Genomic DNA, 21,198 nt, shown 5'->3' with positions numbered 1-21,198 from the left:
GAGCAGCGAGTTGGACCTTGCCTCTCTCATTTGTTCGGTTCTACAGGCTGGACATCTCAGCCCCGTGCGTGGCACAGGCGGTCTTGGGACCCCAGTAAGTAACCTGTCACATCCTGGCGGGGTGGGTTTGAAGAGTGGGTCTGCACACTACGGGAGAGAGATATATCCCATAGTGAGAATCTTCGATACCTTTTGGTTCAAACTAAAGGTTATGTAACCTGGGTTTTATAAAAAGGTGAGAAGATTCTCACCAGACTACCCTTCTTGCAGGGCGACTCGCGAAGAGGTCTTTGTCAAAACTGAAGTGGCACGCCCACCGCTGTTGGCATATACATGTATGGGGCACTGCTGCTCCATGCCAGGTGGAGGGGCACGCCCCTTTTGCCCACCCCATTGTTTCATCAATGGTGTAGAGATGAATACCGGTAGTCTTCTAGGTCACTTGCAGAAGCAAGATTCCCCCATAGTGAGAATCTTCTCAACTTTTTATAAAACAAGGATTATATGCATAACCTTTAGTTATCAACTGTTATTGCTAACAATGGCTAGCCTGGCTAGAGCTAAGCCTAGGTCGTTTCTCGACTGTTTTACTGGAACGGTGTCAACTTGGGTTCAATCTGGGAACCCATCGGTGAAACAAAAAAAACTTTTTCTTTCTCTAACCTCTGGGGGCAGCCCCGTTTCAATGTGGTGCAACAGGAACTCAAGAGGTGGCAGCGGAAGAAAATCCCTTTCCGCTCCCTGCAAGCTCCAACCGACCGGCTCTGCCCATGGATTTCTTTTCCGCTCCCTGCGTGTCGCTGTCAAATCCGTCCATCGCTATGAAACAACAAAAACAACTCTAGCTCATTGCTAGTAGCAAGTAGCAACTTGCTATATGCTGAAAATGGTACGTTTTGACAACACACCGTCACGTTCACTTCATTTTGATGGGGTAAAGCACAGCATGCGTGTGAGCGCTGTTGCACCCCTTTTGACGGAGCCTGCCTCGAGTCTGTCTCGAGAGATTAACTCGGGTGTGACATCGCTCCAGTGGGATATTACTAGTTCCCAGTGTAACTGGAATGCAGCTTAAAACCCATTGACAATAGTATTGCAAATGTCAAAAATCACATCCATACAACTTTTGAATAATATATTACTTTTATTAATGTAATAGCCTAATAATCTGGGGTCATAGACAGATTATGACATGATGGGCCCTGGGCCTGGACACTTAAAAGGGCCCCCTCACAGCGCACATATGCACGATTAAGGCCAGCCAGAATAATATAAGACATACATTCACCTGCATCTCAACCGGATTGACAGCACAGCCACCTGAACACTCAAAGCTAAAAGCACAATAACAAGAAATAAATGCACCTGTATCTCAATAACACTTTTTACAGCACAGGTACACTCAATTAAAGCCAAAAGCAAAATAGCCCTCTAATTGTGCATAAACTTATGCCATAAGTTATGGAACATTTTGTTGTGGCCCTGTGAAGAGGCTCTATGGGCCCCCTGAGCTCTTGGGCCCCTGGGCCTGGGCCCTAGGCCGGGTCGGTAATACAGCCCTATCTGGGGCCACTCTGGCTCTGTCAAAGTCATCAGATCATGTGTCCTAATCGGGTCCTAATGTACCCTGCATGATTTGCGCACAGACACGCCCACACACACGCACGCACGCCCGCCCGCCCGCCCGCACACACACACACACACACACACACACACACACACACACACACACACACACACACACACACACACACACACACACACACACACACACACACACACACACACACACACACACACACACACACACACACACACACACACACACACACACACACACACACACACACACACACACACACACACACACACACACACACAAGCAAGTTAGCAAAACACTAGATAGAGAGATGCACAGCTCTCACCATGGGCTCCAGGCCGGCGGCTGCTGTCAGCTCTCTCAGCCGGCTCTCAGCGCTCTGGACCCGGACACTGCCAGCAGCCCGGGTCGGTCCTGAGCTACTCTTGGTTCGATGCGCTTCAACCGGACAGCTGAACACGGTGCAGGCGTCGACGACTGAAGCGGGGAAGCACAAAACTATTGACGACCTGCCGGGACCCAGCCTGGCCACCACGCTGTACTGGCTGTTTGTTAAGGGCTATGCCGACAAGAGCCATGCACTGCAGGTAGGCTGTCTGTCTGCCAAATAATCACTCTGCTCAGACAAGTAGGATAAACAACTGGCATATTTACTCACGAAAGCACAGAAGTACAATATTCCTGTCTCTTTACTACTCGTCACTTCTTTTGGAAATAACGTTAGCAGAGCGAGGGAAAAATAACGTTAAAGATAAAGCAGCTATATGTTTTCAAATCGTCAACCCATTTCCTGGTTTGAAAAACGTCAATGTGTAGGTAGCCTATGGATGCATTGCATTACTAGAGCTGTTGTAACTAATGCCGACTCGAGTATGTTGTACTTGTAGTGGTTTACAAAGTTTGGGAGAATGGGCCTCCCCTCAGAGAACATCTCAAAGTGGGGTCCGGGGACCCAGTGGCGTGCCTGACCAAGTTGGTGCCCTAGGCAATATTTTTGCTGGTGCCCCCCCCCCCCTCCCCCAAAGAAAATATAATATAAATTATATCGCAGCTAATCCAGCACTGCAGTGCAGGCTCAGAATCGCCCTTCCCCAGTGGCGCTGGAAGTACTTTTAGGTAGGGGGTGCTGTAAGGAAGGGTCTCTCGGTGCTGCCCGCGAGGGCAGCGCCGAAGAAAATTTTACGTTTTTTGGACTTTCATCCATATTTAGAAGAATATTTAATTTTAAATTAACATTAGGATTATACTGTTGTGATGTCATTATTCAGTATCTTCTCCTTTTCTCACTCACTTTCATGTAAGCACCTGCTCTCCCTTTAGTCGTTTTACACTACAACAGACAGAAACACAGGCATAAACACTGAACTTATTATTATTATTATTATTATGGAAAACCAGATTATGATGAAAATCAAACACTTTTGAAGAGAGAGCGTATGAAATAAGATTAGAGCTGGGAAGCACAAACTGTTTTTTAATGCATCTTGTTGGTGGTATAAACACAAGACAGCCAAATCCAACAATTTCGAAAATCCATTTCTTGCCACCAGGGGGTGCTGCAGCACCCTCAGCACCCACCTTCCAGCTCCCTTCCCCCACTCTGGGAAAAAGCTCCGAGCAGGTAGAAGGTGGTATGGATTAGGGACCATGGTGAAACTGCTGCAGCCCGGGCAGCCAGAATTAGAAAAAGGATTTCACTATTATTTAAAGACTTAAGGCGTTGTTCTTCTTATTTTTGTCTACTATTGTAAAATAATAGTAGGCCTATTATCATGAAAAAGTAAAAAAAAAAAAAAAAAAAAAAAATTACTCTCTCTGGCGCCCCTAACGGCTCAAGCGCCCTTAGCATTTGCCTAGTTCGCCTAATGGACGGCACGCCACTGCGGGGACCATAGGGGTCCTTGAGGTGCTTCCAGAGGGTCCCCAGCAAATTGTTGTTAAATTTCAGCATTATTTCATTTACAAGAAGTTAATACAATTATATAGTAGAATAATTATTGTTTTGATCATAGCTTCACTGTTATCACTCTACCTACATAGCCTACAGAACAGATAGTGTAGCCTACTCTGGACAAAATCATCTAACAACAATAAGACAATTCTCACATTTGGGTCTGAGAGACTAATCTGCAACCTGACGAATTTGCATGTTTTATTTGAACACGTTGAGTGCCAAGGACGAGATATCTCGGCTTACATAATCCAACCGTTGAGTGCCAAGGACGAGATATCTCGGCTTACATAAACATTTTTTTTTTTTGACGGTGGGACATCGATCAACCCCTTTTACGTCTCCTATACCACTATTGGAGGAAGAGAATGTGTATAGTCTATTTTACCGACCACTAAGTGGCGACAGTGCCCTCCAGACAGAGAGAAAGCCGAGCAAAAAACAGCCACGGGTCCGCGGGAGAAAGCCATTCTAATTTTCAAGGAAATAGCTGGGCGAAAACTCTTTCGATTTCACACACACACACACACACACACACACACACGCGCGCGCGCGCGCACACACACACACTCGAGTACCTTTGCGCATAAATAAGACCAGAATCGCAAAAGCTTCTTCAAAGCTCTCAGCCGACACCTCAAGAAACGAACGAGCCCGTTTTACAGTAATCCAGACTGCCCGAGAGCGCCAGCAGGAGCCAGCAGCAGCAGCACAGACGGAGGGAGGAGTTTGGAGACACACACACACACACACACACACACACACACACACACACACACACACACACAGACATACACACACACACACACACACACACACACACACACACACACACACACACACACACACACACACACACACACACACACAATACAGTATACAGACTTGCCCAAGGGCACCCATAATCACAGGCACGTGAGGTGGTTCTAAAAATCCATTTATCTCAAAACTCTCTGAAAATCTCTGAAACCATGCTGTACTCAACGGCTAATATCTACATAACTACTAACTCTACAAACTAACTCTTTTAGACAGAGAAAGCACACATTCTATTAGTTCTTTTTAGATGATTGGTGTTCACGAAGTCTTAACAGAAAATAATCCTCGGCTCTTGTAAAATGAGCCAGAATCCTCAAAAAAAAAACTGGCACAACCTACCTACAGCATTGAAAAAAGGGCTGGCAGTCAATGTGTTAAAATAGAGCTCAAAATACAACTTGCTGCGTACCGCCCAGGTAGTTCCCTGCCTACCAACACGAGGGTCGCAGGTCCGCGCCCCCGTGTTACCTCCGGCTTGGTCGGGCGTTTATACAGGCACGATTGGCTGTGTCTGCGGGTGGGAAGCCGGATTGAGGGCATTTGTCCTTGTGGCTGCACTAGCGCCTCCTCTGGTCAGTCGGGGCGCCTGTTCAGTGCGGAAGAGAACTGGTGTTAATAGAGCTGAACAGTCACGTGACGTTTCTTGTCCCGGAAGAGAGATCACAATTCATTTTCTCCATAGACATTTAGAAAAATCCTTATATAATGAGTTTTAAGGCTGGAACCATGCCAACCAGCAACCTACTGAATACTGACTGACCATAAAACAATTAACTTGAAGCAAAAACAAAAAATAAAGACGAGAGGGGAAATCGAAACTTTGATTTTTTGTTTTGTTATTGTTATTTTTTGTTTTTGCTTCAAGTGAAATGTTTTATGGTCAGTCATGATTCAGTAGGTCACTGGTTGGCTTGGTTCCAGCCTTAAAACTCGTTATACAAGGATTTTTCTAAATGTCTATGGAGTCCATGGAGAAAATGAATGGCGAAATCTCTTGCGGGGCAAGAAACGTTACGTGACTGTTAAGCTCTATAACATGATGATCCTCACACATGCTACGTCCTGCCGGTGAAGACCTCCGCTGCCAGGTCAAAAGAAGCGGCTGGCAACTGTGCATGTGTCAGAGGAAGCATGGTGCTAGTCTACGGCTCTCCCCAGATTGGCAGAGGGGGTGGAGCAGCGACCAGGGCAGCAGGGGGAAATTGGCCAGGTACAATTGGGGAGAAAATGCGGGGGAAATCAGAAGGAAAAAATCATTCCAATTTAATAGAACGCAATTTGCACAGTTGCACACTGTTACTGAACATACTGAAATAAAAATGTGTATAAGTATTCTTATTGATTCACTGAACACAAGACAGCGATGTAGCTATATTTTTCAAATATTGATACAATACTGTATTGCGGGAGGAAATATTGCGATAAATTGCTGTTTTTTTTTTGCACAGCCCTAATGGTGATAATATAATACACACAGTGGCCTCTATCTTCCGACAGGCGCTATCCCTAAATAGCACTGTTTGCGCATGCTTTAAGGCACGGAAGATAGCGTTCCGCCTTGCGCCGTCCGCCAGGTGTTCTGCCAAGTTTTGCTCCCCCGCCGAGCAGCAAAAAAAACCATCCCCACCTCACGGGAGCTACTTGTAATGATTTATACAGAAATGTAACTGATTCAAAGTGATATAAATGTCTGGTAGACGTTAGGGATGGGCATCGAATTTCGAATTTTCGAATAATCGTTGTTATTATCAAGGTCGACTTTTATTATTGAAATTCGAAATTCGATTTTTTTTTTTTTTTTTTTTTTGAGTGAAATGTTGCATTGTCTCCCCTGATTCTAAGTATAGTCAAATCGCTTGGTTTGAGCAAGTAAAACAATTTTTATAAGCATTTTAAGCAAGGTTTATGGAAAAATGAATGGCGGATGAAATCCCATGAAGAGGGAGAGGGGGTGACTTTGGCACCCCTTTGGCACTCAGACCTGAGCCTACTAAATATTTAATGAACCACTCATGATTGTCAAAACTGTTTTTTATTTTCGAAAATGTCAATGTAAAAAAAAACAAATACATTTTTAATTTTTTTTACATTTTTATTTTTATTTTCGAAATTCGAATTAAATTCGAATTTGGCCAGCGAATTTCGAATAGTGTTTTTGCTAGAAATGCCCATCCCTAGTAGACGTGACCTCCCTGATTTCTAAGTTAAAACAGCCCCGAAATATGTTGGGGATGCAATTCTCGGCGGGCATGCGGAAACGTTCATGGCACCTGTCGCAAGCGCAAATTAGCGCCGTGCCAATTCTGCCAAAAATCTTCTGCACCCCAAAATGCCTGCGCAAACAGGATTTGGGCGGTCTTAACTACCAGAATTATTCACAGGCGTGGCCAGGCAAAGGCTGGGCATTACGTCAATCAAAACCAATCGGATTCCCGTCTCGCAATGGTTGTTTGCGCGAGGTTGCCTCACCGAGGCATGCAATATGCTGTAATTCTCTCCATGCATAATAGAGTGTACTCACTCGTGCGAGGACAGAGGGAGCTTATTGACAGATCTACTGTGGTGCCAATGACCCTCCGGGTTATGAAGGTAAATAGCCTATGTCCTGTCCAACAAGTTTTCTCAATTAATTTCCCTCTTTGCGATGTGATAAAAGTTTCTCAGTGAGTTATAGTTGATTGCCTCACTGAATTATCTGCTAATACCCAATTTTAGCAGCATAATTTGATGTCTTGGCGTGGCAAGGCTGTGCGTAATGACATATACAAAACGAATTCCACTTTCCACTCTGCAAATACCTCTCCGTAATCTCCGTGCAGAGCGCCCAGTGCAGAGAGGTATTTGCGCGTAAGAGGTCCTTTTCAAAGCTCTTAGTGCAAAGTAATTGCGCGCTGCTGACGATAGGGTAACGCCATGTATCCCACATTTTAGCGCTGAAACGCCTGCTTTGGCATGGGGCAGCCAATGCCCAGTACAATTATCACAGGCATGCGCTTGTGTCCGCCCCCAATTTGCATTGCGCACGGCGTTAAACGAGCGCAAACGCAAAATTAGCGCTTTTGGGAAGATAGAGGCCTCACTCTCTCTCTCTCTCTCTACCTCTCCCCCAACACTGACTGAACTGTGTCACAGGTTGAACACAGGCGTCTGTACGGACCCATCTGGCGCTCCAGGTTCGGCCCGTTTGACATCGTGAACGTGGCGTCTCCGGAGCTCATAGCCCAGGTGATCCAGCAGGAGGGCCGCTACCCGGTCCGGGCGGAGCTGCCGCACTGGAAGGAGTACCGGGACCTGAGGGGGCAGGCCTACGGTCTGCATGTGGAGTGAGTTGACAGAGAGACATAAGCCACTTTTAGACAGAGATCTGACAATATTGCCGTTATGAAGGCCCGCAAATGAGTCAGCGTTGCCTTTTTACACAGAAAAACATTTTACACAGTGCAAGGAGGCATTCCGGCATGACGTTCTATCGTTGCCATGGAGATGTGAACAGCTGTACCTGCAATAGCCTAATAATATTGTGGATGGTCAGAGATATCCTCACCGACTTAAAGAGGAATTTATCAGAGGCACACAAAAAGAAGACAGAAAAAAAGAAAAAAACTTGGGCAAGCTGGTGCGGGCATATCATCGCATATGGGAGAAAAACAGCGACAGGGTGGGAATTACATGGAGGCCATGGCCTCCGTTGCTCCTCCCTCTGGCCGTGATGCCCTGAGATCCCTACGGCCACCTTGACAGTGCCCTGCTGCTACCAGCCTGCTACTGTCAGTTGCTTTAAAAGCTTCAGTGGTCTCAGTTTAATGTAGCCTGCTCTATGCAAAGCATGTGTCATTGGCTCATTTTAACATACATTTCAGAAAAATCGCTCTTCATGATGTCAATAGAGCAATTGCCTTTGTGCCCTGTCATGTGACCTTTTGCACCGCAAAGATCATGGCTTTCACAGGCTGTGTAAAAGAGGCTATAGAGAATGGAGAGACAGACAGAGAGACCAAACAAACATCAATATTTGATCGTCAACTTGAGTGAAAATCGATCAAGGTTTTTTGGGGGAAATCTGCATCCCTAATTCTAGGATCTTGGGAGAATAGTTTTTTGTAGTGTATTTTTGTTTTGATGTTAGTAGATACTGAACAATCTCTTGAACTATGTGGATAACATTTTTATGTAGGTAACTTGTATCTATGTTCTACTTGTTAACAGTCATCAAGTGTTTTACAAGCTGTGTTATTCACAATATTGAGAAGTCAAATGTTACATCTGTCCCCCCTGTGCAGGGGCGATTGTAACAGCATGGGGGCAATTGTAACAACACACGTAATACCATCATATATAAATACCAAGGACCACAATAAACTCCCAAGAATATAGATATAGGCTAGTCAAAGCAATTGAATATCCATTGAATAGTAGAAATTACCTCCGCCAATGGAGTTACAAGTTGGCCAGGAGGTTATGTTTTCACCCCTGTTTGTCTGTTAGATTGTCAGCAGATTATCTCAAAAAGTTATGAATGGATTTGCATGAAACTTGGTAGAAAAGGAGGTCATGGGCCAACTTAGAATTTATTAATTTTCTACACGCCCACTGGCCAAAAGGGGGCGTGGCTATGGGTTGTCCAATCACAAAAATCCGCCTAACTTCCAAGCGGATTCATGTATCACCATGAAACGGTATGTTCACGAAACGAAGAACATACCAGGGAGGGTAAGAAAATGGCATGGATTCAGGTAATTCTTTTTTTAATGTATTGGATATTGTGATTACTTTGTTTATGTTTCCCTCCTCTGGAGCAGTGGGTCTTGTTGCAGCCCATATTACCCCACCTCTATAAGTTTATACCATATGAGGAAATGGCTCTGGTAATAATTTAACTATTGTCCGGTTCGCCTATGGTGGCTTAACTGATATAGGCTATTGTCTGAGTCCGGACTCAGCACAGTTTTGCTAGTTTGTTCTTCATTTCATTCAGGTTTGGTGGTGATATGGACAATGGAGGTTTTGTTTAATTCCCAATGCTAGGCACAGTTCACTCATCTGTCCTCTGTCACAGTGTAGAGCATGTCTGATGCTCGGGGAATGCCAAATCGGGGAATTACGGTACTTCTTTCAACAAATATTTGGCTAGCAGTACCTACAGACAGTTGTAGTATCAGCTTTTCTGCAAGGCCAAGCTTCAGGTCATTTAGCCTTAACATTTAGACACATGAGTAAAATTAATCTGGCTCTTGTGTTCATGAAAAAAAAAAGAATTTGATAAGCTCAAAGCAGGGGCTTTCGGGAGAGCATGCAGCAACCTGGAAGCCAACTGTCTACAGTAGCCAGTCATGCCCAGGAAATGTTGTTTCTGAGTAGTTGGTTTTGAAAGGCTTGTATTGTAGGATGATTTTATTTTGAAATATTGATTGTTTACCATCCTATTTAGCTTTGCAACTGCTACAAGTTTTAATTTTCTCACTTTTTCTGTGTTAGAATGGAGCAATGGACACATGAATATTTTTGTGTCTGTGTTTATCAGTTAAAGGATGGCTTTACCGATTCTCAACCCACTTTATATCATTATAATGTCATTAATATAAGCAGATGGGCAGTGTTTACCTTTGATATACGTTTTCCACAGAGAAATCCAACTCTATTTGTCCGGCTTGCAGAAACTCCGCCCCCGCCAGCAAGTCATTAAGGCTGGTTAAGGCTCTCAATGCGATTCTCCATGGATGTGCGCATACTTAAAATAAAAATAAACAATAACAGCCGCCATGGAAGCCAAATCGACAGCCCTCAGAGCAGATTCCACGTCTCGAGCAGAGCTTCCGCAGTTCGACGCGTTGTAACTTGCGACCTAAAACTCGTCACAGCGGAGCGTTTTGCCAGAGGAGGAAATGGGAGCTCTCCCTGTGGAAAACATATAGCGAAGGTAAACACTGCCCATCTGCTAAATATTAAGGACATTATAATGATACAAAGTGGGTTGATAATCAGTAAAGCCATCCTTTATTGGCTAAGTTGACCAACAGGCCAATCTCCCAAAAATGTGGTGCATTCTTTTAAACAGATGACCGGGGTTCAAACTCTGATGGCAAGCGTTCATTCTGCTGAAGTGTCCATGAGCAAGTGAGCAAGATGCTGGATAAGACAACACTCTAGATAAAATATCCCTAAAGGGTTCCATAAAGAACACATTATTTTATATGTTGTGTCTTTACTGTCTGGGTTGATGAACCCATCATGAAAGGATTCCTCAAGGTACCGTCATGGGTTCCCCTAAGTTTGTAATTTGAAGAACACCCTACTAGAGTTTCTTCAATGCTCTTTTACTCTTTCTTAATGCGGGTTCCCCTCCTGCCCCCAGTGAAGGAGTAGAGTGGTACCGAATCCGCAGTGCTCTGAACCCCAAGATGCTGAAGCTACGTGAAGTGACGGCCTATGCACCCATCATCCACCAGGTGGTTGGAGATCTGCTGCAACGCATTGAGCTTCTCCGCCAGCGCAGCCAGGACCAGGCCACTGTGCCCGATCTGACCTCCGAGCTCTACAAGTTTGGCTTTGAAGGTGGGAATTACTGCAATTACTGAGTGGGTGCTCTTTCCTGTGGTTAGGGTAGCGTCAGTATCTGATATGTTTCCAAACTTGCTCCTATATGATGTATTTTCCCATATTAGTCTTTTTACAACATATTGTTTTTACTCTCTTATCATTTGATTAATTTACTTCTATAAAGTATAGATGTTTGCTTTTGTTTGAGCACTAGTGAAAAACAAGAGAAGGCAAAGAGTTCTGCCTAGCTCCCTGGCTTACATTGATTTGAATAGCAGAAATCTCTATTGAATGCATAGTTCAAGATACTATGGTTCTCAAACTTTTTCATGTCAAGGACCCCTAAATGGACACAAATTAGACCACAGACTCCCATTTGATACAATTTTGTCCCAGGGTCGACCATCTAATAAGATTTGTCCCAATGGAGATCCATACAGACTCTCCAAGAATGCACCAGGTGTCCTCCGATTCCTCTGGAAGCTCATGAAGGTGGTTTGGTGCAAGCAGGAGATACCAACATCTTGGCGGAGAGCTGGAGGAGTCCTGATCCCAAAGGAAAAGGACTCCTCAGAAATCAGCCAATTCCGCCAGATCAGCCTCTTAAACGTCAAGGGCAAAATCTTCTTCAGCGTGGTTGCTCACAGGCTGTCGAGATACCTGCAAATGAACCAACTGATTGACACGTCAATCCAGAAAGCAGGGATCTCAGGCTTCTCCAGTTGTCTGGAGCATGCTAGCACCATCTGGCATCAGATCGCAGACCAGGTCGCAGAGAAGGAGGGGATAGACCTCCATGTGGTATTCTGGGACCTCGCCAATGCATTTGACTCTGTCCCCCACAACCTCCGTTGGACTGCTTTTGACTTCTTCAGGGTCCCAGCGGCTCTCACAAACCTCGTCAAGGCCTACTTCCGGGTACAGCTATGCTTGTCAACAGCAGATTACACCACAGCATGGCAATATTTGGAGGTGGGAATCATGGCCGGCTGTACCATATCCCCGCTGGCCTTCACCATGGAGGTGATGATTAGAGCATCACAATGGGTGGTTGGAGGACAGTGCATAAGAGCTGGCCTGAGGCTGCCGTCTGTCAGAGCATCCATGGATGACCTCACAACACTCACCACGACCAAGGCCTGCCCAGTTCGGCTGCTGAGCCAACTTCAAGAGAACATCGAGATGGCCCTGATGAAGATCAAGCCGAGCAAGTCCAGAAGCATTTCTATCGTCAAGGGGAAGCTGGCAAACCACTGCTTTTACATTGGTGATGAGATGAGTCCAACAGTCTCCGAGAAGCCTGTGAAGAGCCTAGGTCGGTGGTATGATGCATCCCTCAAAGACACAGAGCAATTAGATCAGCTCAGGAAGGATTTCATAAGTGGCCTGGAGAGCATAGACAGAACCACACTCCCTGGCAATCCAATCTCAAAAGTGGAAAAGCTGGAGAGACTGATCAGCTCATACGCGAGGAAGTGGCTCGGTCTTCCCAGGTTCTTCAGCAGCATAGGGCTCTACAGCAAAGGAGCCCTAGAGCTACCCATTTCCAGTGTCTCTGAGGAATACAAGTGCGCCAAAGTAAGACTGGAGATGATGCTAACAGAGTCGAATGACCCATTTGTAGCCCAAGCTGCCCACAACCACTGGCTACCGGGAGGAAGTGGAACCCATCTGAAGCAACTCAGCAGGCAAAAGCGGCGCTCAGGCACAGGGACATTGTGGGCCCAGTGCAGCAAGGGAGGAGTGGTCTGGGTCTTGGAGACAGCACACCAGCCTGGCACAAGGCTACCCAGTCTCAGAGACGCAAGCTTGTGGTGCAGGACATACACCAACAGGAGGACCCAGCAAGGTGCGCAACGGCCGTCGCTCAGGCAAGGCAAGGGCAATGGATGAGATTGGAGGGAGTGGAGAAAAGAAAGATCTCCTGGAAAGAGCTGTGCGAAATGGAGACATTCAGGGCAAGCTTCACCATCAGGGCTGCCTATGATGTCCTACCATCTCCCAAGAATCTCAGCCAGTGGTATGGAGAAGATCCCACATGCTCCCTTTGCCCGACTCCAGCAACACTAAAACACATCTTGGTGGGCTGCAAGACCAGCCTCACTCAAGGCCGATACACCTGGCGGCACAACCAGGTGTTACGGTGTCTTGCAGCAGTGCTGGAAAGTCAGCAGATGAGCATTAACACCCTTCCTCCTCCTTCCTCCCCAGCTGGCCGGTGACAGCATTTCACGGGTGAAGGTGAGGGCCAAGCCAGACTCGCCACATCAAGACCGGATACTGGGCGGCTAGGTGATTGGAAGATGGTGGCAGACTTAGGCCAGAGGCTCTGCTTCCCAGCTGAGATTGCATCAACCACCCTCAGACTGGACCTTGTGCTTTGGTCAGCCTCACTTTACATCATCGAGCTTGACAGTGCCCTGGGAGGATGCAGTCGAGGAGGCCTACGAGCGCAAGAAGCTGAGGTATGCCGCCGACGCACAACAACATGGCTGGAGTCCAAAGGTCCGACCGGTCGAAGTAGGCTGCAGAGGGTTTACAGCCACATCAACATCAAGGCTACTCCGGGAGATGGGAGTGCGAGGGAAGGCCCACCGGCAATCAGTCAAAGACCTCTCCAGAGCTACTGAAAAGGCTAGTCAATGGCTATGGATGAAGAGAAAGGACTCCACCTGGGCCCCAAGTGGGTAGATGGCATCTAGGGGGTGAGCCCGGGACGCCGGGATTCACTGCTGAACCCTCTGGAGGTGTCGTGGGCCTATCAGCGAAACATCGAGGAAAGAGGGCGCCCACTTGATAACCCGGAAGATGCCATCACTCATTTAATAATCCCACAGAGTCTAAGCAGCAAGTCTCATGTGTGCAATTAAGGGATATTAACATCTAGTCCTACATAACAGATCTGTGCTTTTAGATGTTTTATTACAGAGTGTATGAAACCCCTGACCAAAATAGTCAAACATTCTGTCATTGTGTTACTTATGGATGGAATTATAGTGCAAATATAATTATTCCACTTTTTGATGGGGACCCCCTGGAACCCACTCAAAGACCCCTGGTGGTCCCTGGACCCCACTTTGAGAATTTCTGCAATCTGATTGGTCAAACACACCTTGTTATCATGCTGATAATTATTTTATTGATTAATTATTGATTTGTTGAATGATTATCAATTCCTTTGTCAACTGTTATGGAAATCAGGAGAAATCTTAAACAATCTTGCTTTCTCTTTATTTATTTATTTTATTCTGATAGCCCACTTCTCAAGTTTCTAGGCATTGGACTTTCCCTCCAAAATATAACATCTTCACTCTAGACCCTGTGTAAACCTCATCCCTTGCAGGTATCTCTTCCATCTTGTTTGAGAGCAGGCTCGGCTGCCTGCAGGAGGAAATCCCTAAAGACACGCTCCGCTTCATCAGTGCCGTCAATGAAATGATGACGCTGTCTGACATGGTGCTGCTCTTCCCCCGCTGGAGCCGCGGCATCCTCCCCTTCTGGAGGCGCTTCGTCCAGGCCTGGGACGACCTCTACGACGTAGGTAGGGAGCAAAATATAGAAAAACAGGGAAAAAAGATCTGCATTATGTAGATACTAGAGCATTGGTGGATGATAAATGCCATGAGTGCATACATTTTGTTATGCCTCCGATGCTCTGCCCGGTCGTCCGTCCGGCCGTCCGTCCCATGCTCATTAAGGACTGCCTTTGGAATTTCTTCAAATTTGGCTCAAACATTCACTTGGACTCAAGGATGAACTGATTAGATTTTGGTGGTCAAAGCTCAAATTTCAAGGTCACTGTGACCTCACGACAGCCCGTTCCATGCTCGTTAATGTGATATCTCACTCAGGAACGCCTTGAGGGAATTTCTTCAAATTTGGCTCAAACATCCACTTGGACTAAAGGATGAACCGATTCGATTTTGGTGGTCAAAGTTCAAGGTTACTATGACCTCACGTCCTGTTCCGTTTCATCAAGGAAGTTTCATCAAGGAAGGGGGTCGGGGCTAGGTAAAAAGGGTCATAGCGAGGGATAGGGAGGTTGTAGAAAGTCGGGATTCGAGGGGTGGATAGGGGAAGTGGCTAGGGGGGGTGGGAGGGGGCGTGGTAAGGGAAAGGGGCAGGGCTAGGGGAAAGGGGCCATAGCTAGGGATAGGAAGGATGTAGAGAGTCTGGGTTCGAGGGATGTGTAGAAGGAGTGGCTAAGGTGATGTAGGGCTGTCGCGGTCATCGCATCACCACGGTTATACACTCGCGTCATGCCCACCACAGACTCAAGCTGATATCGCATCACCACATGCAAATGAGCAATTAACGAGTAATTGATTAGAATTGCGACTGCGCTAATACAAGGATCAAGCAATGCACACAAACAATAGCCTATTAATACTGACTTGAAGCATAAATGTCTCTCCAGTTGAGTTGAAAGTGTTGGTGGCCGAGTCCAACGAGGACTGGAGGAGCGTTTAGTACTGCCTTTGATCAGCGAGGGAGGAGAGCCTGACGTAGGTGCCCGCCACCGCTGTGAGAGATGCAGAAGCTGCGCACACACACCTCTCCACTCTCGTGAGAGTTATTGTCCAATGCCCACACACATTTTAAGCTGCATTGTTTTGTCATCAAGGCAATGTTGAGGAGGTATTGGCTCATAATTTGTGCCCGCAAATGCAGATAGGAACGTTGTGCATGTTGTCTGTGTTTCAATAACGAATGCGTGTTTGCCCAGAATGGCGTGCCTGTTACATGCCGAACAATTAAATATAGGCTATATTCCCGCTGCAAAGTCGACCTCTCAATGAGAACATTGGGATAAAGATCGACTATAGATAAGCCTAGATTACTAGAGGAATAAATGCATTTGAAACGTTTATTTAAGAACCAATTATTTTATAACGTCAGATCCCCCCCCCCCGTCTACCGACGTCCTTTAACAGACAACGCTTCCCCGCCATTGATGTCTCTGGACGGCAATAAGTGTTTTCACCGTCATGTGATAGATGGCTCTCTTACTCACCTTGTGAAATAGTACAGCACGTCTAAAGGTGTACAAGATCGACCACGATTGTCTAACAAACCCAGGAAGCAGAAAAAAGCAACAATCTCCCATCAGTAAAGGTCCATGGCACGGCTCAAATGCTGGTCCAGCATCTTTTATCGATACAGGTTTGGACTCCATTACAGCGGGGGGCAGCCTGTCACTCAAACGTGAAGGATTTTGTTTTCACCACGCAACCTGCACGTCGACAAGTCACTTGTCCTCAGGAATTAGTAATCCAGTTCCTAAACTCTTGACACAGTTCTCTCTCTCAATAGCGGGGTGAATCTTTCTCACACTGGTGTTACGGTAAAAGCTGTGCCCACGGGCAAGTTTGACCGGAAGGGGAAACCAAATCAGTATGGGGTTCATAGTTGAGTGTAACACCGCCAGTATCCACCATCAAAGGCATTTATTCAGGTCAGGAGCCGTGAAGATGACTTAATTTACAAAAATGCCTTTTCCTCCGCTTTCTGGTTAGAGACGGCTGTTTTTGGTGAAAATTACCTACATTCAGGTGTTGATAACTAAAGACTAACTAACTTCTTGCGCTCGTAGGCCTCCTCGACTGCATCCTCCCAGGGCACTGTCAATAAGAAAATATTCTGTCGGTCTTGGAAAATTAATGAAAATGATCAAAAACCCTGGCGGTGGCTAGTGACTTATTCTCAAAACCTCTGGTGGAGAATGAATTAAAAACAGACTCATACTGTACCAACCTGTCATATCTACCTCTACTGAATATGAAGGAGAGATTTTGTGTGTGTGTGTGTGTGTGTGTGTGTGTGTGTGGCAGCCCAGCGCCTAATTAACAAGAGAGTAGCTGAAATCGAAGTGCAGGTGCGCAGCGGCGAGCCGGCGGAGGGTATGTACCTGACCTACCTGCTGTCCTCTGACAAGCTGTCCCGGGCCGAAGTCTACATCAGTATCACTGAGCTGCTGCTGGGGGGAGTCGACACGGTAAGAGGGGGGGGGGGTATTCAGGAAGTCTTTGCTAGCTGAAACTGCATTTCATTTTGAGCGAGGTACTGTAGGTAGTAGGGATGTTGTCAAAATTCAACTAGGCTTTATTCACAGGACAAAACACTGTGTGGCCAAAGGAATATGTGGTAACAATTGCACCAACAATATTGAACACACTCTAGGCTCTTTCACACACAGATCGCGGCAAAAAAGCAGTTTAGGAGTCCCGCAAAGCCCGCAGCCTCGCCACAGAAATTGCTTTCACACAGAGCCAAGCAGCACGGCCACATTCCCGTGCTGCAGTGTACTTTCAGGTGAAATCCCCTGCTCCCGGATTGAAAGGCGAGCCCCACTCATGGTGGGCGGACTCGCCTTAATATCAAAACGCATGCATCTGCTCCTCAGACCAACTCGCCACAGACAGCTATAGCCCTCTGAAGCTTATTATTATATCCGTTAATTTTACCTACTAATGTCAACATCGTTTGAGCATAAAGCCTAACCGCACAGAGCATACCTCCTGGCGTCCCTGCAGTCATGATTGTATAGGCTACTTTTTTTACTTTCACTTGTGCACTTTCTTGCTACATGAGGTGATTTCCCCTGTAATTTTTTTATGAATGAGCTGACCATTCGCACCTTTTCCGGCTTGCTGCGACGACGCTTTCAAATGGAGGCGGGTTGCCAGGTAACCCGGCGCTGTTACTACCTACCGTGGTGGGACAAAAGGCGTAAAACAATTATCCACCAATAGTGCCAGAAATGTTACATGTAATATTAATTCAATCAGTCCATGATTGCAGACACCTGCCACGAATATCTCCTCCCAGAGCAGGTTTACCACACTAGTATGCACATAAGACCATAAATTACACTATATTTACATATGACACAGCATACCATAGAATAGTATAACCTATAGCTTCTTTCTGAGGTTATGGCAAGCCAACATCATTCACATTTCACCCAGTACCATTGATAGCTTTCATTTTTCTGACCGAGTGGTAAAATGGAAATAATTCCTTGAAATGTCAGGTAGAAACTCTCCCTTTAGTGCATTGCATTTAATTTAGGATCTTCATGGACATTGATGTTTGTTCTAGTGGAGACATGACGTAGAGGTGTTATAAGATTGATTGGGGTAATATAACACTGAATTGTCAGGGCGTTGCTGGAAAAACACCTGAGCATATGTGCTGTGTCACTTTTCCTATGATCAATAAAGGTAGAAGTTCATTGCTCAATATTTCAGATATGCAGATGATTGCAATCTCTGAAATGTGACTTTCACAAGCAAGGGTAGTGAAAGAGCTACGAGCTTAAGAAATATTCATAATTCATTTATTGATAACTTTGTAGCAGCGCATTTCTGATGTTTTATTAAGAGGAACAGTACATATTTTTTTTTGCATGCGACACACACACATTCCTACGCTGTCACAGAGCCAGAGTAGTTGCATTCCTAGGTCGAGGCTGGGCTTGTTCAGGCCTATGTTGTGTGTCGGGTGAAGGTTAGATGCCTTTGCTGTTTATTTTCATGACCTTTTGTTGGGCTGTGCTTTTGACATATTTACATGTGTTGTTCCTCTTGGTTGTAGGTTGCATACTTAGTAATTGGCAATGTCTGGTGATGGTTAAGGGGCATGCACGTCGCACATCCGGCACTGAGAGAGATAGAGAGAACCCACCCCACCCCCACCCGGAATGCCACCCCTGCCTCATAAGTGAAAGCAGCTGAACAAGTCCAGGCTCAACCTGGGAATACAACCTGACTGTGTGTGTGTGTGTGTGTGTGTGTGTGGGTGTGTGTGTGTGTGTGTGTGTGTGTGTGTGTGTGTGTGTGTGTGTGTGTGTGTGTGTGTGTGTGTGCGTGTGCGTGCGTGCGTGTGTGTGTGTGTGTGTGTGTGTGTGTGTGCGAGTGTGCGTGTGTTGTTCTGATCATGGTGTGGCAATAATAATGGGTATCCCCCCAACATTGAGTTGGCAACCATACATGAAATAGTTGATAAATGTTAGAATGTGTTGATGGGCAGCATTTATAGTTTTCCCCAGGGTGTCTGATTGGCATGCGCCGCCGCCGGCTCTATAGTGCCTGAGGTGTGGCTAAAGGTAAAAACACAAAGCTCAAGCTCGCTTCAGCACTATAGTGCCTGAGGTGTGGCTAAAGGTAAAAACACAAAGCTCAACCTCGCTTCAGCACTATAGTGCCTGGGGTGTGGCTAAAGGTAAAAACACAAAGCTCAAGCTCACTTCAGCACTATAGTGCCTGAGGTGTGGCTAAAGGTAAAAACACAAAGCTCAAGCTCACTTCAGCACTATAGTGCCTGAGGTGTGGCTAAAGGTAAAAACACAAAGCTCAAGCTCGCTTCAGCACTATAGTGCCTGAGGTGTGTGGCTAAAGGTAAAAACACAAAGCTCAAGTTCGCTTCAGCACTATAGTGCCTGAGGTGTGGCTAAAGGTAAAAACACAAAGCTCAAGCTCGCTTCAGCTCTATAGTGCCTGAGGTGTGGCTAAAGGTAAAAACACAAAGCTCAAGCTCGCTTCAGCACTATAGTGCCTGAGGTGTGGCTAAAGGTAAAAACACAAAGCTAAAGCTCGCTTATGCACTATAGTGCCTGAGGTGTGGCTAAAGGTAAAAACACAAAGCTCAAGCCCCCTTCAGCACTATAGTGCCTGAGGTGTGGCTAAAGGTAAAAACACAAAGCTCAAACATGAGCCAGCCACACGTTTCACACCAGGTATTTATACCGGACGCATTTGGCTCCAAAATGAATACCCACAGTTTGATTCTGGTTCTTTTAAGGGGCATTATAGGTAGCTTAAGTCCTTTTACAGACTGGATCCTCTTTACTTTAGAGATGTTGAATGATTAACCTCATAATGATGAACCTCATGTAGTTTTTTTTACACAATGGATAGTGTTTTCATTTGTGGATTGTGAACTAGATCCTGTAATGATTAATGTGGTTGATGCTGATGATGCTAGATTCGGGAAATTGGATGGAATACTTTTTTGTTTTATTTTTATTACCTCTGCTAAAGAAGTTGGCCTCAGTCTCCTCTTTGTGAGCAAGATATCGGGAAAAGTTACAAACGGATTTTGTAGTGCCTTCTAGTTTATATGGATGTGCTTGTTTTTCTGTTTCTTCCTTCTGTCCTCTCCCCTTCTCTCTTCCTTCCCTTCCTCCCCTGTCTCCCCCCCCCCCCCCCCCCCCCCCCCCCCCCTTCCATCCCAGACCTCCAACACCCTGTCATGGACGTTGTACCACTTGGCACGGGACAGTGGGGTGCAGCAGCGGCTGTACAGAGAGGTGACCTCGGTGTGTCCTGGCAGGCGGGAGCCAACGTCCCATGACCTGAGCAGGATGCCCTACTTGAAGGCCACCATCAAGGAGACCTTACGGTGAGCAGTGGGCTTCCCTTGGCATCCCTTGAAAATGCCAAAAAGTTGATACATGCGTTTGTTTTCTCACGCCTTGACTACTGTAATGCACTTTTGACTGGTCTTCCCAAAAAAAGTACTGACAGGCTTATGTATGAAAGGTGCTATACAAATAAAGTTTATTATTATTATTATTATTATTATTATTATTATTCACATGGACCCAAAAAACATTAAAGTAATAATAATAATAATAATAATAATAATACATTTTATTTGTGTAGTGCTTTTCAAAAGCTTCAAAAATATGTCGTTAAACAAGTGTGGTGAGAGGTAATTTCGGAGCAATTTGTGACATAAACTAGGGGTTGCATGACTTTTCAAGTCAACCTTTGTACCAATAAAAATGAGTTGACATCGACTAGTCTCGCTGGCCAGCCTCCTCTCCCTTCCGTCCGAGGAGTCTGGCGCCGCAGGTCTCCATAGTGGGATTGCGATGGGCGGCGCTTAGCGGCAGTACCCTTGGAAAGTAGTTTCAAACAATCCAACTTGCCGTTTTCAGTGTGTAACAATGAGCTAGCGTGTAGGTTTCTGCCGTTAGCTTGCTAGCTAGTTAGCGTTGTTGTTTTCACTGAGGCGGCAGGGCACTATTTACAGCGACACACAGGGAGGAGGGAGCAGAAGCCGCTCTGATTGACATGGTCAGAGCCAATGACAGAGTTTGTAATAAGCCGGGAGCGGACATCCGGCTGCCACCGAAACAGTCGCTCAAATGGGAGAGCAGAGTAGAGCAGGGGAGGGTTTATCCCAGTTATGGAGACCTGCGGCGCCAGACTCCTCGGACGGAAGGGAGAGGAGGCTGGCCAGCGAGACTAGACATCGACTAACCGTCATGTACTAACACATCTAT

The 21,198-nt window shown here is 46.0% G+C and overlaps 1 protein-coding gene across 2 annotated transcripts in view; it reads left to right on the top strand.

The window, feature by feature from the left end:
* The first annotated feature begins 1,881 nt into the window (after window positions 1–1,881).
* Window positions 1,882–21,198, top strand: part of cyp27a2 (cytochrome P450 family 27 subfamily A member 2) — a 28,924-nt gene continuing 9,607 nt past the window's right edge. The window contains exons 1-6 of one of the 2 annotated variants that reach the window (XM_083634018.1): window positions 1,882–2,187; window positions 7,503–7,693; window positions 10,723–10,922; window positions 14,251–14,444; window positions 16,744–16,902; window positions 20,143–20,309. In XM_083634018.1, the coding sequence (XP_083490144.1) occupies window positions 1,927–2,187; window positions 7,503–7,693; window positions 10,723–10,922; window positions 14,251–14,444; window positions 16,744–16,902; window positions 20,143–20,309 (1,172 nt within the window). In that variant the 5' untranslated portion in view covers window positions 1,882–1,926. Of the gene's footprint in view, window positions 2,188–7,502; window positions 7,694–10,722; window positions 10,923–14,250; window positions 14,449–16,738; window positions 16,903–20,142; window positions 20,310–21,198 lie in introns of both variants that reach the window. The other variant, XM_083634017.1, reaches the window with a different exon arrangement.

This window comes from Poromitra crassiceps, assembly GCF_964638095.1.
Source record: "Poromitra crassiceps genome assembly, chromosome: 3".
NCBI lineage: Eukaryota > Metazoa > Chordata > Actinopteri > Beryciformes > Melamphaidae > Poromitra > Poromitra crassiceps.
This window is presented reverse-complemented; position numbering and strand designations above follow the sequence as displayed.